Here is a 12681-nt window from a genome sequence, read left to right as displayed (position 1 = left end):
TTGTATGGTTTTATTGTTTACATTTAAATCTTTGACATATCTGGAGTTTGTGCTAGTGTAGTGTATAGGGTATGGATCCAACATTTTTTCTAGATGGCCCATTTGTCTGAATGGGAACCTTTTTTTTTTTTTTTTTTTTTTTTTTTTTTTTTTTTTTTTTTTTGAGATGGAGCCTTGCTCTTGTTGCCCAGGCTAGAGTGCAATGGTGCGCTCTCAACTCACCACAACCTCCACCTCCCTGGTTCAAGTGATTCTCCTGCCTCAGCCTCCCATGTAGCTAAGGATTACAGGTGTGTGCCACCTTGCCCAGCTAGTTTTGTATTTTTAGTAGAGACGGGGTTTTTCCATGTTGGTCAGGCTGGTCTCAAACTCCGGACCTCAGGTGATCCGCCTGCCTCAGCCTCCCAAAGTGCTGGAATTACGGGTGTGAGCCACCTTGCCCGGTCCTGAATGGGAAACTTTTTACTGCTGTCATTCTTGGACTATCCTCCACATGCACGTGGATCACATTTCTGTTTGCTCAGCCCAGAGATCACAACTCAGATGCCTGTACAGACTAGGCAAGTTACATAAAAGGGTGAAGAGTGCCAGGTGGGAAGTATAGCCAACTGGAAATGGATGGCATACTTTTGTAAAGAGGGCAGCCACTACCCAGTGCCTGCTGATTACTCTCTTGCACGAATGCAGTAGGCCCCAGTGTTGCCAGATCTTTGTCAAGAGAAGCTGAAAATACAGATTTTTATATGAAGCCCCTTGATTTTAAAATGTTAACAATTAAATTTAAATACAGCCTTAGCTAAACAAAATATGTCTTCAGGCCTGACTTGGCCCAGAAAAGCCTTCTGATATTTCTGGCCAAGGATGAGATTTCTAACAACTTTACTCTCCTATGAGTAAAGAGAACATACATGGTCTAGTAGTTTGACAGAATAGTTTATAGCTGGAGTCTGGGAACAGGAGAGAAAACTAAGGACCCTCTATATAAGCCAAAGCCTTTGCTCTCACAGACTGAAACATTAATGGGAGAAATACAAGCATTTTACCATCCCACCTTTTATCCCAAGTACATGTGAATAGATATGGCCATTTATTAGAGGATATTCTTGATTTAGTGGATACTTGGATTAGAAAAATAATCTTATTTTCCAACTCTGCCATTCTGATTTTACCCAAATGAAAAAGTGGTGCATGTTTTGGGGAGAATAATTGCTCAGCTACTGATGCCGGAACTGAATTGTAGTACTGACTTATTTTTTGTACCCTGTTCGTCTTTTCCCTTTCTCACTGCTGGTGGCTAGAGACAGGGAGTAAGGTATCTTCTTTACAACCTGTTAAAAGTAATGTGCTCAGCCTCTTTAGTGGGATGAAATTCGTGGTAATGATAAAGTTACCAGAGCCTATGCCTCTTTGAACTGAAAAGCTTGTCAGATCTTTTCTGGGTTGCTAATGAGTGTGTCCCAGAGGCTAATCCAGGTTTTGTAGGACCTGAAGCCTACACAATTTGGAAGACACGATTAAGAAAACAATTCGAAAATATCTTTTGAAAGTTTTGTAAAAACGATATGATTTTGTGAACGCACAAGGGCCCGTGCAAGTGAAGGGCCTTTCAATTCAAGCTTGATCAACGTCACTGTCATCTGCCCCTTCTGACCTTACCACCAGGCAAGGGCTTTCCACGCCTCATCTCTCGGTTCCCACACCATCACCCTAAGAAACAGTATCTCCTAACGATATACTATATATAGTATATACTTTGTATAAGCATACAGTACTCATGAAAACAAGCCACATAGAACACAAATACATTCAATATCCCGTCCAGCCCGAATGACCCTTTCTCTCCACGTCCCTGTACAGCCTCCCACGACGGTAGTGCTGGGGCTCGAGGCGCCACAAGAGTGGCACCGAGTTCGGATTGTCTTGAGCAGGTCGAAAGGAGGGAGCATATGGGGAAAAAGCAGTCAAACTGGAGAGTCTGGAGCGGCCCCTGGTACAGTCCCGGGAAAAGCGGACTCCCCTGGGGCACCGGGCCCCGCACCCCAGCGCCGGGAAGGCGCCTCTGCCTGTTCCGCGGCGCGCATGCTCCGTGTTAGGCCTCTCGGGCTACTCGGGATTATGAGCGCCGGGCCGAGGGGGCGGGCCGAGCCTCGGCTGCTGGGACCCGGGGCTCGGCGGCGACACCGAGGCACTCTGTGCGGCTGCTAAAGGGGCAGCAGCGGCGGCCGGCGCTGTGCGCGCCATAGTGAGGCTCGCTCGCCCGGCGCGCACTCCGGGTCGGTCCCCAGAGCTTTGTGGAGGTGACTCGAGTGGGCCGGGCCGGGCGGCGCTGTCGGCTGAGAGGGCAGGGAGGAGGCGATGAGGAGACAAGCAGCCGCCGCCGCTGCTCACCGCCCGCCGCGGCCGTAGCGGGAGTCGGGGCGGGGCTGGGCCAGCTGTACCCCCGCCGGGCCGCGAACCCAGACAAAGGAGGAGGAGCCGCCCCAGAAGCGGGCCAGCGCCGCCGGGAAAGGAGGTCGCCGCCGGGGGTCGCCCGGATCGCGGGTCGCCACCTTCCTCTGGCGGGGCACTGGCAGGAGGCGAGGCCGCCCCGGCGGAGGAAGTCAGACCCCGGTGGTCTCCGCCTGCCGCCGGCGCCGCCTCCCAGCCGCCTCGGCCGTAGCCTCGTCCGGGCGGGAGGCTCGCGGCCGCCGGCGAAGGCGAGGCGGCCCCGCGCCCGTGCCTGTCAGGCCACCGGCCCGGCCCGCGGGCTGCCCCCGATGCGGAGGCGCTGTCGCCGGGGCCATGCAGCAGGCGCCGCAGCCTTACGAGTTCTTCAGTGAGGAGAACAGTCCGAAATGGCGGGGACTGTTGGTCTCGGCCCTGCGGAAGGTCAGTGCTGGGGCCGGGGCGGCCGGCGGGTTGGGGCCGGGCCCGTGGTCCCCGGGCTTCTAACGGGGAGCAGCTCGTTCCTCCCACAGGGCTCGAGTCCCGGGGCCGAGCATTTTCTCGTTGGCTGGCAATGGGGGGCTCACAATTGCCTGTTGCATTCTGAAGGACGTTTCTCAAGTTTTTTGCCTGGTCCCGGAAGGAAGGTTTTGTTATGATCATAAAACTGGATTTCATGTTGCAGTCATTTCGTCAGGCTACTTCCGCCGTTGACCAATTTGTTGTCCTCAGGCTGGAATCGGGCAAGAGAAAGTCCCGCTGGTATTTAGACAGTTTCTAAAACAAAAGCACATTTTCAGGCCGGGTAATTACTTTTAATTAAGTTCTTTGGGAGTGTTTCCCCTAGGCGGTTTGCTTGTCAAGGTTATCCACTTATGAGGCAATGGTTTTTTGTAATATGGATGTTTCACATGTGTGAAATGTCAGTGAGTCATAATATTCTTATTCATTTTACAGTTCTAAAGGTAAATTTAAAGCGCCTTCCCACTTCCTGCAGACGGTGTCTTACCTGTTTACAAGAGATTACCCTTAGAAAATTTGGTGTCTTCACGACCAAATTGCGATTTAGGACTTGAAATCATTTTAAGGAACAAAAAAGAGGCAACTCCTGCAAATCAGTCTTTTACGTTTGGGTGCATTGCTAGGGTGCATCTTTCCTGTAGATGGTGGCGGTCTTCTTCTGAATTTAGGTCCTAACCATACGATCATTTTTATAGTAAATCCTTTTGTAGGATCAAGACATTTAAAGACTGTGAATAGGTGCGGGATCAGCTATCATGCCTGCTGAGCAGGGGCTTTCTTTGCCATTAATGCAGACTTAGTCCTTTCTGCCTTTTGTGCAAAATAACCAAGAATACATTCTAAAATAATAAAGAAAAAATAAAGATTAATTTAAAAGACTATACTTGGAAAATATATCCTCATACATTAAATTTCTATAAATGAAAGGAAGTAGTGTATTTTAAAGTTAAGGACATTTTCCTCATGCGTTGAGAGTTGCAGATTTTCCATTATTTTCATAATTCTTACAAGGAAGTATTGCTTTCCTCAGGGCAAACACCAAGTCGTATCTTTTTAAAGAACCTGGCAGAGATGACTAGTGGCAGCTAGACAGTTATTCCATTGGTATGCTAAGTGCTCGAGTATTAAATTGACCTTACTTCCATGTGCAGCCGAATTCTGTAAGGAAAGGGGAAGAAATGAAAAGTGTGCTGAGTGGTGATAATGAACTCTGGCCTGAATTAAAAGCAAAGGGGGAAATGTCTAGATAGTAAATAGCCCTTTGACCACAGGGAAGTGTGAGTGTAGTTATCAGGTAGGCCTATATTGTTGGCAGTGTGATGCAGGTGTGTACCCGTTTATAACTTTCTGATAGCAAATAGTATTTGAGTGTGTGTTGCATAACTTGTTCAATAGGTAACTTTGATTCTAATAATCTTTTATGTCCCGAAACAGATTTATGTTTTTTCTTTAAATAGAGACAGGTTATGCTGTGTTGCCCAGGCTGGTCTTGAACTTCTGGCCTCAAGCAGTCCTCCCACCTCTGCCTTCCAAACTGCTGGGATTGCAGGCCTGAGCCACCTGGCACCAGTCCATTGCTTTGATGCTATTACTTTGCATTTATACATTGTGCTTGCTTTCCTGGAACTCAGGTGCCTTGTAGATACTATGTTATATTCCACAGTTCTAGTATGTTCTTTATAAAGTAAATACATCTAAGAATGTATTTACTTTGGTCTTTTGAGGTGAATTCAGAAAACATTTTCTGTTAACTTATTGTTATGATAGAATTGAAGTACATTTGTATGGAAATTTTAAAAAATATTTTTGGAAAAATTTTGTTAAAAGTAGTTAAGATTATGTCCACTTTTGTGGTATTTAGGACATTGCAACTTGTAGGTCTATAGTGCCTGCTAAGAGCTGTAGCTCTTAGGGAGCTAAAGGTTCACTCTTTCCTTTGCAGGAAGTTTTAAATTCTGTTATGTATCAGCCACCTTGTCTTTGTAAAACGAGAATTTCTACCATTTTGGGGGAGTCTCTGTCTTCACATTCAGAGCATCTAGAATTTTGGCATCCTTCCTGTAGCTGACCAGATAGTTACAAAGACAACTAGGATTTGATTGGAATATCTCTCTCCTTCAATTGGTATTGCCATTGTACATGTGGTGTATTCTAGCTTCATTAATTCACCTAACCGTTATTGAACACATTTTAGGTACTTGACATAATGCTGGATCCTAAGAATACAAAGATAAAATAAAGGCCCCTCCAAAGGTGTATACCATCTAAACCAAAAATTCTAAAATTTAAGGTTTTGGTTTATGTAAATGAGATAGCGGTTCTGAGCTCAGAGTTCAGTAAGGGATATTTGTGTGTCTATGAAAGGAGCAATGTACTTGACTCTGTCAGTTTAGTCCTCTTGGACATCTTGGTGGAACCTCTAAAACTGTTAGAATGTAATTTTCAGAAAGGTAAAGTCATGACTTCCATGCAAATGTAAATGAGTGTGTATCAATGATTTTGATTCAGCCCATTACTTAATGAGGGAACTAGTAAGATGTTAAAGTCACTTAATATGAAAATTTGAGGAGGTAAGTATTTATAGGCAATTTAATAAGGGAATATTAAGACTGTTGGGTTACATACAGAATTAGTTAATATCCTACAAGAAACATAAAAGTAGGCTTTGGGTTATCTTTTCCTCTGGCTAAACATTACTTACATCTCAGCGGGCGTGGTGGCTCACACCTGTAATCCCAGCACTCTGGGAGGCTGAGGCTGGTGGATCACCTGAGGTTAGGAGTTCGTGACCAGCCTGGCCAACATGGTGAAACCCCATATCTACCAAAAAAAAAATACCAAAAATTAGCTGGGCGTGGTGGTGTGTGCCTGTAATCCCAGCTATTCAGGAGGCTGAAGCAGGAGAATCACTTGAACCTGCTAGGTGGAGGTTGCAGTGAGCCGAGTTTGCACCACTGCACTCCAGCCTGGGTGACGGAGCGAGACTCCATCTCAAAAAAAAAAAAAGAAATTACTGCCATCTCTATCTGCCAAAAATCTGTAATTTAATCTTATAGATGTGTAAAATAGCTCAATCAATAGAAATTAATAAAAGATTCAAGCATAGCACTGTACTGAAACACACCCACTATTCTCTTTTGCTTATTTTCCAGTTTTGGCTAATTTTTATGAAAACTGGATATCTATATCTATAGCCATGTATATCTCCATATATATATCCATATATATGTATTTGAGAAAGTCACCATTGTCAACATTGAAAATGCAAGGGATTTTAAAAAAATCAACCTCAACTATTCACTGCATTACAGGGAAACACAGAGATGGCCTGGGTGCAGTGGCTCATGCCTGTGATCCTAGCACTTTGGGAGGCCAAGACGGCAGATCACCTGAGGTCAGGAGTTCGAGACCAGCCCGGTCAACATGGCAAAAGCCCATCTCTACTAAAAATACAAAAATTAGCCAAGTGTAGTGGTGCATGCCTGTGATCCCAGCTATTCGGGAGGCTGAGGCAGGAGAATCACTTAAACCTGGGAGGCAGAGGTTACAGTGGGCCGAGATCACACCACTGCACTCTAGCCTGGGCGACAGAGCGAGACTCTGTCTCAATAAAAGAAAGAAAGAAAGAAAAAGAAACACAGAGATAAACAAATAGATTTATGGAAAAATAATTTTGGAAATAGAAATGTGGTGTTCTTTAGCTTTTGCTTGTTCTTTAACTTTTAAAACAGAACCTCAGCTAGAGCATTTAAAAGCATAGAGGGCTACAAAGCAGAGTGAAATGGCACTACTAATGGATAATGCATGGATTGTTAACATTACTGCTAAATTATGTATCTTCCATAATGAGCCAAGAACATAATTGCCTTCACCACTGCTCCCCAAGATCATTGAAGCTATCGCGTTACTTGGAGAAAAAAGTGCATGGTATATATTTGTAAATGCAGTTTATTACCTGTGTCTTTGAAATGCCCTGGTACTATATGCATATGTTATTTGATTGTATGTTGAGATAAATCAGCATTCTCCATATGGGAAATATACCTCAAAATCATTTTATCAGCTTTTACAATCCCTGATATTTCTTTTGTAGATGTCTTTTCAGTAAGGTGTTTCTCACCTGGCTAGCCATAGGAAAAAATATGGCTGTTTTCTTGCCAGCTGTAGTTATAAATGTCAGAGAAAGGTAGAAAGAATTGGTTGAATTACTTTGTTCCTGAGTCCAATTAGATTCGGGTTAAATATCGACCTCCCCACCCTGTGACAATTTGCTTTTAGATATCTAAAAGGCAAGAGGTGTGAGAGAATGTCTGGGTTAATTAATAGCAGTCTAGGGCAAGGAAAAGGAATGGTAAGGGCTTTGATTTAAAAATGGTTTTGTGAAATTCTACTGAGATCCTAGTGTTTCTGCGTTTGTACAAATGTCTCTTGGAAGTTTGTTTTAGAAGATAGCACTGGATCTTTCCTGAGGCCCACAAGAAAACTACAGGGTGATCTGAGAAAATATAACTGGTGTCATTGATATATGAGAATCAAAGAAGACTTTAAGAAAGCAAGATTTGTGCTTCTTTCTGGATGATATATTCAAATATATTGATATTACTGTCCCCAGACTGGTCTTGAACTCCTGGGCTCAAGCGATCCCCCCACCTTGGCCTCCAAAAATGCTGGGATTACAGGTGTGAGCTACCTTGCCTGGCTGCAGACACTGTTCTGCAGTGTCTGATACGGAAGATTTAGCAGAGCCCCTGCTGTCATAAAGCTTGTGTTCTAAATGGCTGTGGCAGAGAGACAGACACTAAGAAAGTGAACAATTATCTGAAAGATCAGTAGAATTAACAAAAAAAGGGGCGGGGGAAAAGGATTTGAGGCTGAGGGGAAAGTAAGAACATGATTTGTTTGTTTTGAATAGGTCTCAGATTCTGAATTTAATGACTTATTTTAAAAAACAAGAAGAATAAGTAGATGAAGCTAGCATGGTAGACTGTAGGTACACTGAGTTAAGGTCTCCCCCTGAGAATAGGAAGTCCTGTTGGGTTCTCATTTACATAGCAAAGTAATTAGATTAACTCTATCAGAATTGTGTTTTGAAAAGATTACTTCAAGTCAAAGCCAAAAACTAATAAGAGATCCTGTGATTTTTGTGACATGAGGCCTGTTCTGGAATTCCTAAAGCCGCTGAATATAACAGTAGAACTCGAGGGAGTCATTTGGAATTATTCCAAACTAATAATGACCCAAACTGACCCGAAGAGTTCAGCCAGAACTAGATGAGCAGTAGGAATGTACTTTAACTTGCTGTACTTGGCTCCCTGTCAGCCATGATTAAGTAGCCTTCTATTTTCGGTTTAATTTTGGTATGGTATATTTGGAGCAATAATATTCCATTAAAGTGTTTTATGCTGAGTATTCAAAGCATTACCTGTGTTACCACTTGACATAAATCAAGTATATGTCTTTTATATTAACCATGGACTCTCTTTCAAGGGAACAATAGTTCGATCATATCCTGCATATTTGAATCAAAAGGAATTTTAGTGTAACTAGTGGATTTAGCATTATCTCATGTTAACAATTAACAACCAAAAATTATTTTTTCCCATGGGCCAGGTGCGGTAGCTCATGCCTGTAATCCAGTACTTTGGGAGGCTGAGATGGGAGGATTGCTTGAGGCCAGGAGTTCAAGACCAACCTGGCCAATATAGTGAGACCCTATGTCCATAAAAAAAATATTTTCTTCTTTTACATAAAAATATATGCTGGTACAAAGTTTTTTTCAAATGGATAAAGTATTACACACTTCACATTTTAACATGTAGAAGTGAAGCAACAAGATGAAAATGATATCAAGATCTAGATATAAGGACTAGTATTAGCTCTTCTAAGTAAAGTTTCCTGTAGTCCAATTTTCTTCTTCGTTAAGTCATTTTGTAAACTCAAAATTTCTCTCTCTCTCTTTTTTTTTTTTTTTTTTTTTTTTTTTTTTGACAAGGTTTTGCTCTGCTACCCAGGCTGGAGTATGGTAGCATGGTCATAGTTCTCTGTAGCCTCCAACTCCTAGGCTTAAACGATCCTCCCACTACAGCCTCCTGAGTAGCTCGGACTACAAGCATGTACCACTATACCCAGCTAATTTTCTTATTTTTTTGTGGAGACAAGGTCTTGCTATGTCCCTCGGCTGGTCTCTAATTCTTGGACTCAAGTGATCCTCCAGCCTTGGCCTCCCAAAGTTCTGGGATTACAGGAGTGAGCCACCTGCCTGCCAAACACTACTTCTTACATGCAAAGTATATTATAGTTCTTTCTTAATTGACCTATTAGCAGCATTTGACAGTTGATCTCTTTCTCTTTTTGAAATCCTTTCTTCATTTGGCTTCCAGAAGAACATCAAGCTTTCAGGGTTTTTTTTTCTCTGAATATTCCTTCTAGTTCCCCTTTCCTTGATTTCTCCTCATCTTCCTGACCAAATCCTTCTGACCTCCCCCAGAGCACATATATATATATGTGTGTGTGTGTGTGTATATATATATATATATATATATTTTTTTTTTTTTTTCAAGACGGAGTCTTGCTCTGTCACCCAGGCTGGAGTGCAGTGGTGCGATCTTGGCTCACTGCAACCTCTGCCTCCCAGGTTCAAGCACTTCTCCTGCCTCAGCCTCCCAAGTAGCTGGGATTACACGTGCGCACCACCATGTCCAGTTAATTTTATTTTTGTATTTTTAGTAGAAACGGGGTTTCACCATATTGGCTAGGCTGGCCTTGAACTCCTGATCTCGTGATCTACCCGCCTTGGCCTCCCAAGTGTTGGGATTACAGGCGTGAGCCACTGCATCTGGCCATTTTTCAGACTTCTATTTCTATTTACACATACTGCCTTGGAGATGCCATCCTGCCTCATTGCTTCACATATAATCCATATCTGATAATTACCAAATTTACATTTCTGGCTCCGACCTCTTTCTTAAACATGGATGCTCAACTCTTTTTTTGAGGCAGGGTTGCACTCTTGTCACCTAGGATGGAGTATAGTGGCAAGATCACAGCTCCCTATAGCCTTAACCTCCTGGGCTCAAGTGGTCCTCCCACCTCATCCCCTGCCACCCCTATATAGCTGGACTACAGGTGTGTGCGACCACACCCCAGCTAATTTTTTTTTTTTTTAGATGGAGTCTCGCTTTTTCGCCAGGCTGTAGTGCAATGGCACAATCTGGGCTCACTGCAACCTCCACCTGTCAGGTTCAAACGATTCTCCTGCCTCAGCCTTCCAAGTAGCTGGTACTACAGGCATGCGCCACCACGCTCAACTAATTTCTTTGTATTTTAAGTAGCGACCGGGTTTCACCAGTTGGCCAGGAAGGTCTCAATCTCTTGACCTTGTCATCTGCCCACCTTGGCCTCCCAAAGTACTGGAATTACAGGGGTGAGCCACTGCACCCAGGCCCAATTTTAAAAAAAACTTTGCACAAACTGGTCTCCAACTCCTGGGCCCAAGCATTCCTGCTTCCTCAGCCTCCAAAGTGTTTGAGTTACAGGCATGAACCACCACGCCCGGCCAACTTTTTACTTGATATTTCCACATAGGCATCTCAGCCAACACTGAATCCTTTTCTTCCCCCGCAAACTTGTTCCTTTTGTAGTGGTTCACATATCAATAAATGGCTACTCCATCCTTCCAGTTGCTCAAACTAAAAATCTTAAGTTATTCTTGAATATTGTCTTTTTTTATACCACACATCTAATTTGTCAGCACATCCTTTTAGCTCTACTTCAAACTATAACTATATTTAGTTACCATTTTATACTTTTTGACTTTTACCACCTGGAACCAAGTCATCGTCATCAATCTCCTGGAATATTGAAATATCTTTTCAACTGGTCTCTGCTCATCTACTCTTACCCTATTTAGTTTTTTTTCCCCCCCGCCAAACACAATAGAGATAAGTGTTTCACTCCTTTGTTCAAAACCCTCTCAGTGCTTCTCATAATAAAAGTTAAAGTCTTCCCAAAGGTTTACTAGGTCCTCTGCATTCTGGGGCTGCCCCACCTCCCGCTTTTACCTCTCTGACCTCTTTAATATTGTCCCTTGTTTGTTCTGCTTCTGCCCCATACTAGCTTTCTTGTTTCTATAACATAGACATGTTTTAGTCTTAGGACTTTTGTACTTGCTGAATTTTCTACCTGAAACACTCTTCCCTCAGATAATCACCTGGCTGGCCCTTTTACCTCCTTTAGGTCTTTATAGTCAAGCATCATTTTCTTGGAGAGATTTTCTCTTACAGCCTATCTAAAACTGCTACATCCTCCTGCTTCCCAGACAGTCCCACATCAATGTTCACAGTATTTTCTCTCATAAACCTGTATCACCAATATAAATGGTGTATCCAGTTCTCAAGCCAGAAACCTAGTCATCATTCTTCCCCTCTTTCTAACTTCTATTCATGACTGAATCTACTTGATTCTTTCTCCTAAATTAGGAGTTTTCTAACTTTTTTGCTGTGTATCCCAAAAGAATTTTGAAAACTTGCACATTTTATGCTGACATCTGGAAATTTCCATTTTACATTTAAATAGTTGCAGTAGATGTAATTTCATATGTGTTGTAAATACTCGTGTTTTAAGGAAAAACAGTTCCACCAGTCTTTTAAATGTGCCGAATGGAATTTAAATACGAAAATAATTTGATATCCACCATCATCTTTTAAAAATACACATGAAAAGTGTGTCTTTAAAAGTTGGAAATTTTACACTGTCCTTTTTTCTCTGTGAACTTTTTTCGTTATATTTCCCCCACATAATTCTAATATAATATTTTAGATTTAAAAGTCTTTAATCCCTCTTTTAATTTATACTTCTTTACAACAACAAAAGAGTCTACATATTGAATTTAAAAAGATTTTCCCTACGTACGTAAAGCTTTAAAACCTGTCTTTTGAACTGAATTATTATTATTATTAAAGTCTCATTCTGTCACTCACCCAGGCTGGAGTACAGTGGCATGATCATGGCTCACTGCAGCTTCAACCTTCCAGGCTCAAGTGATCTCCCACTTCAGCCTCCTGAATAGCTAGGACTGCAGGCACATGCCACCACACGTGGCTAATTTTTAAAAAATCTTGGAGATGCTTTCTTTTTATTTTCATGGGACTGTCCCCTCAGGAGGATGTGTTTTCGACAGTAGGCTAGAGGATGGAAGAGGCAAGATACTTAAATGAAAATATTTGTAATTGTCTTTTTGTTTAGTGTCCTAGGATTTATGTATTGCACTTCAGAGCAACATGTGTATACTATAGAGAATTTCAAGATAAGTGAGAGATCCACCTTTCTTAATAAAATGGGAGGGCAGCTGTGAAAGGAGAGGTGTAAAAGGAGACCCTGCTTTACTCACTGTGTGCAGGCACCTTGTCAGGCAGATCTTCTTTAGGAAAGAGTACATATGGCTGTTTAGAAAGTATCCTGACAGACGTGGGTGTTTGGCCCAGGGACTGATTAAACATAAGTGAATGAAGCAAATTTAATACTGATCTTTTCCCAGTTCACAGGGGAAAAAAGTTATTTTCTTTTCAATTTTATTTTTCTTCTATAAATTAGAAAAAACAATCTTTGTTGTCTGCTGCAGTTTACTTGCTAGTGAGTAGTGAAAGATTGTAAAATAAGTGAATGAGTGATAATGGAGGTTTTAAAGGGAAAATGGCTTTTAATACTTTTTGTTTTTTTTCTTACAAACATGTTCCT

General features: G+C 42.3%; 1 protein-coding gene across 1 annotated transcript in view; it reads left to right on the top strand.

Moving 5' to 3' along the window:
* Positions 1–2188: 2188 nt before the first annotated feature.
* The window catches only part of SOS2 (SOS Ras/Rho guanine nucleotide exchange factor 2), a 119409-nt gene continuing 108916 nt past the window's right edge, over positions 2189–12681 (top strand). Inside the window, exon 1 of the mRNA XM_017849451.1 lies at positions 2189–2868. Coding sequence (XP_017704940.1) covers positions 2782–2868 — 87 coding nt within the window. The 5' untranslated portion in view covers positions 2189–2781. The remainder of the gene's footprint in view (positions 2869–12681) is intronic.

The sequence above is a fragment of the Rhinopithecus bieti genome, unplaced genomic scaffold (assembly GCF_001698545.2).
Source record: "Rhinopithecus bieti isolate Rb0 unplaced genomic scaffold, ASM169854v2 scaffold_29928, whole genome shotgun sequence".
Classification (NCBI taxonomy): domain Eukaryota; kingdom Metazoa; phylum Chordata; class Mammalia; order Primates; family Cercopithecidae; genus Rhinopithecus; species Rhinopithecus bieti.
The sequence above is the reverse complement of the archived record's forward strand: the minus strand, read 5'-3'. Positions and strand labels throughout refer to the sequence as shown.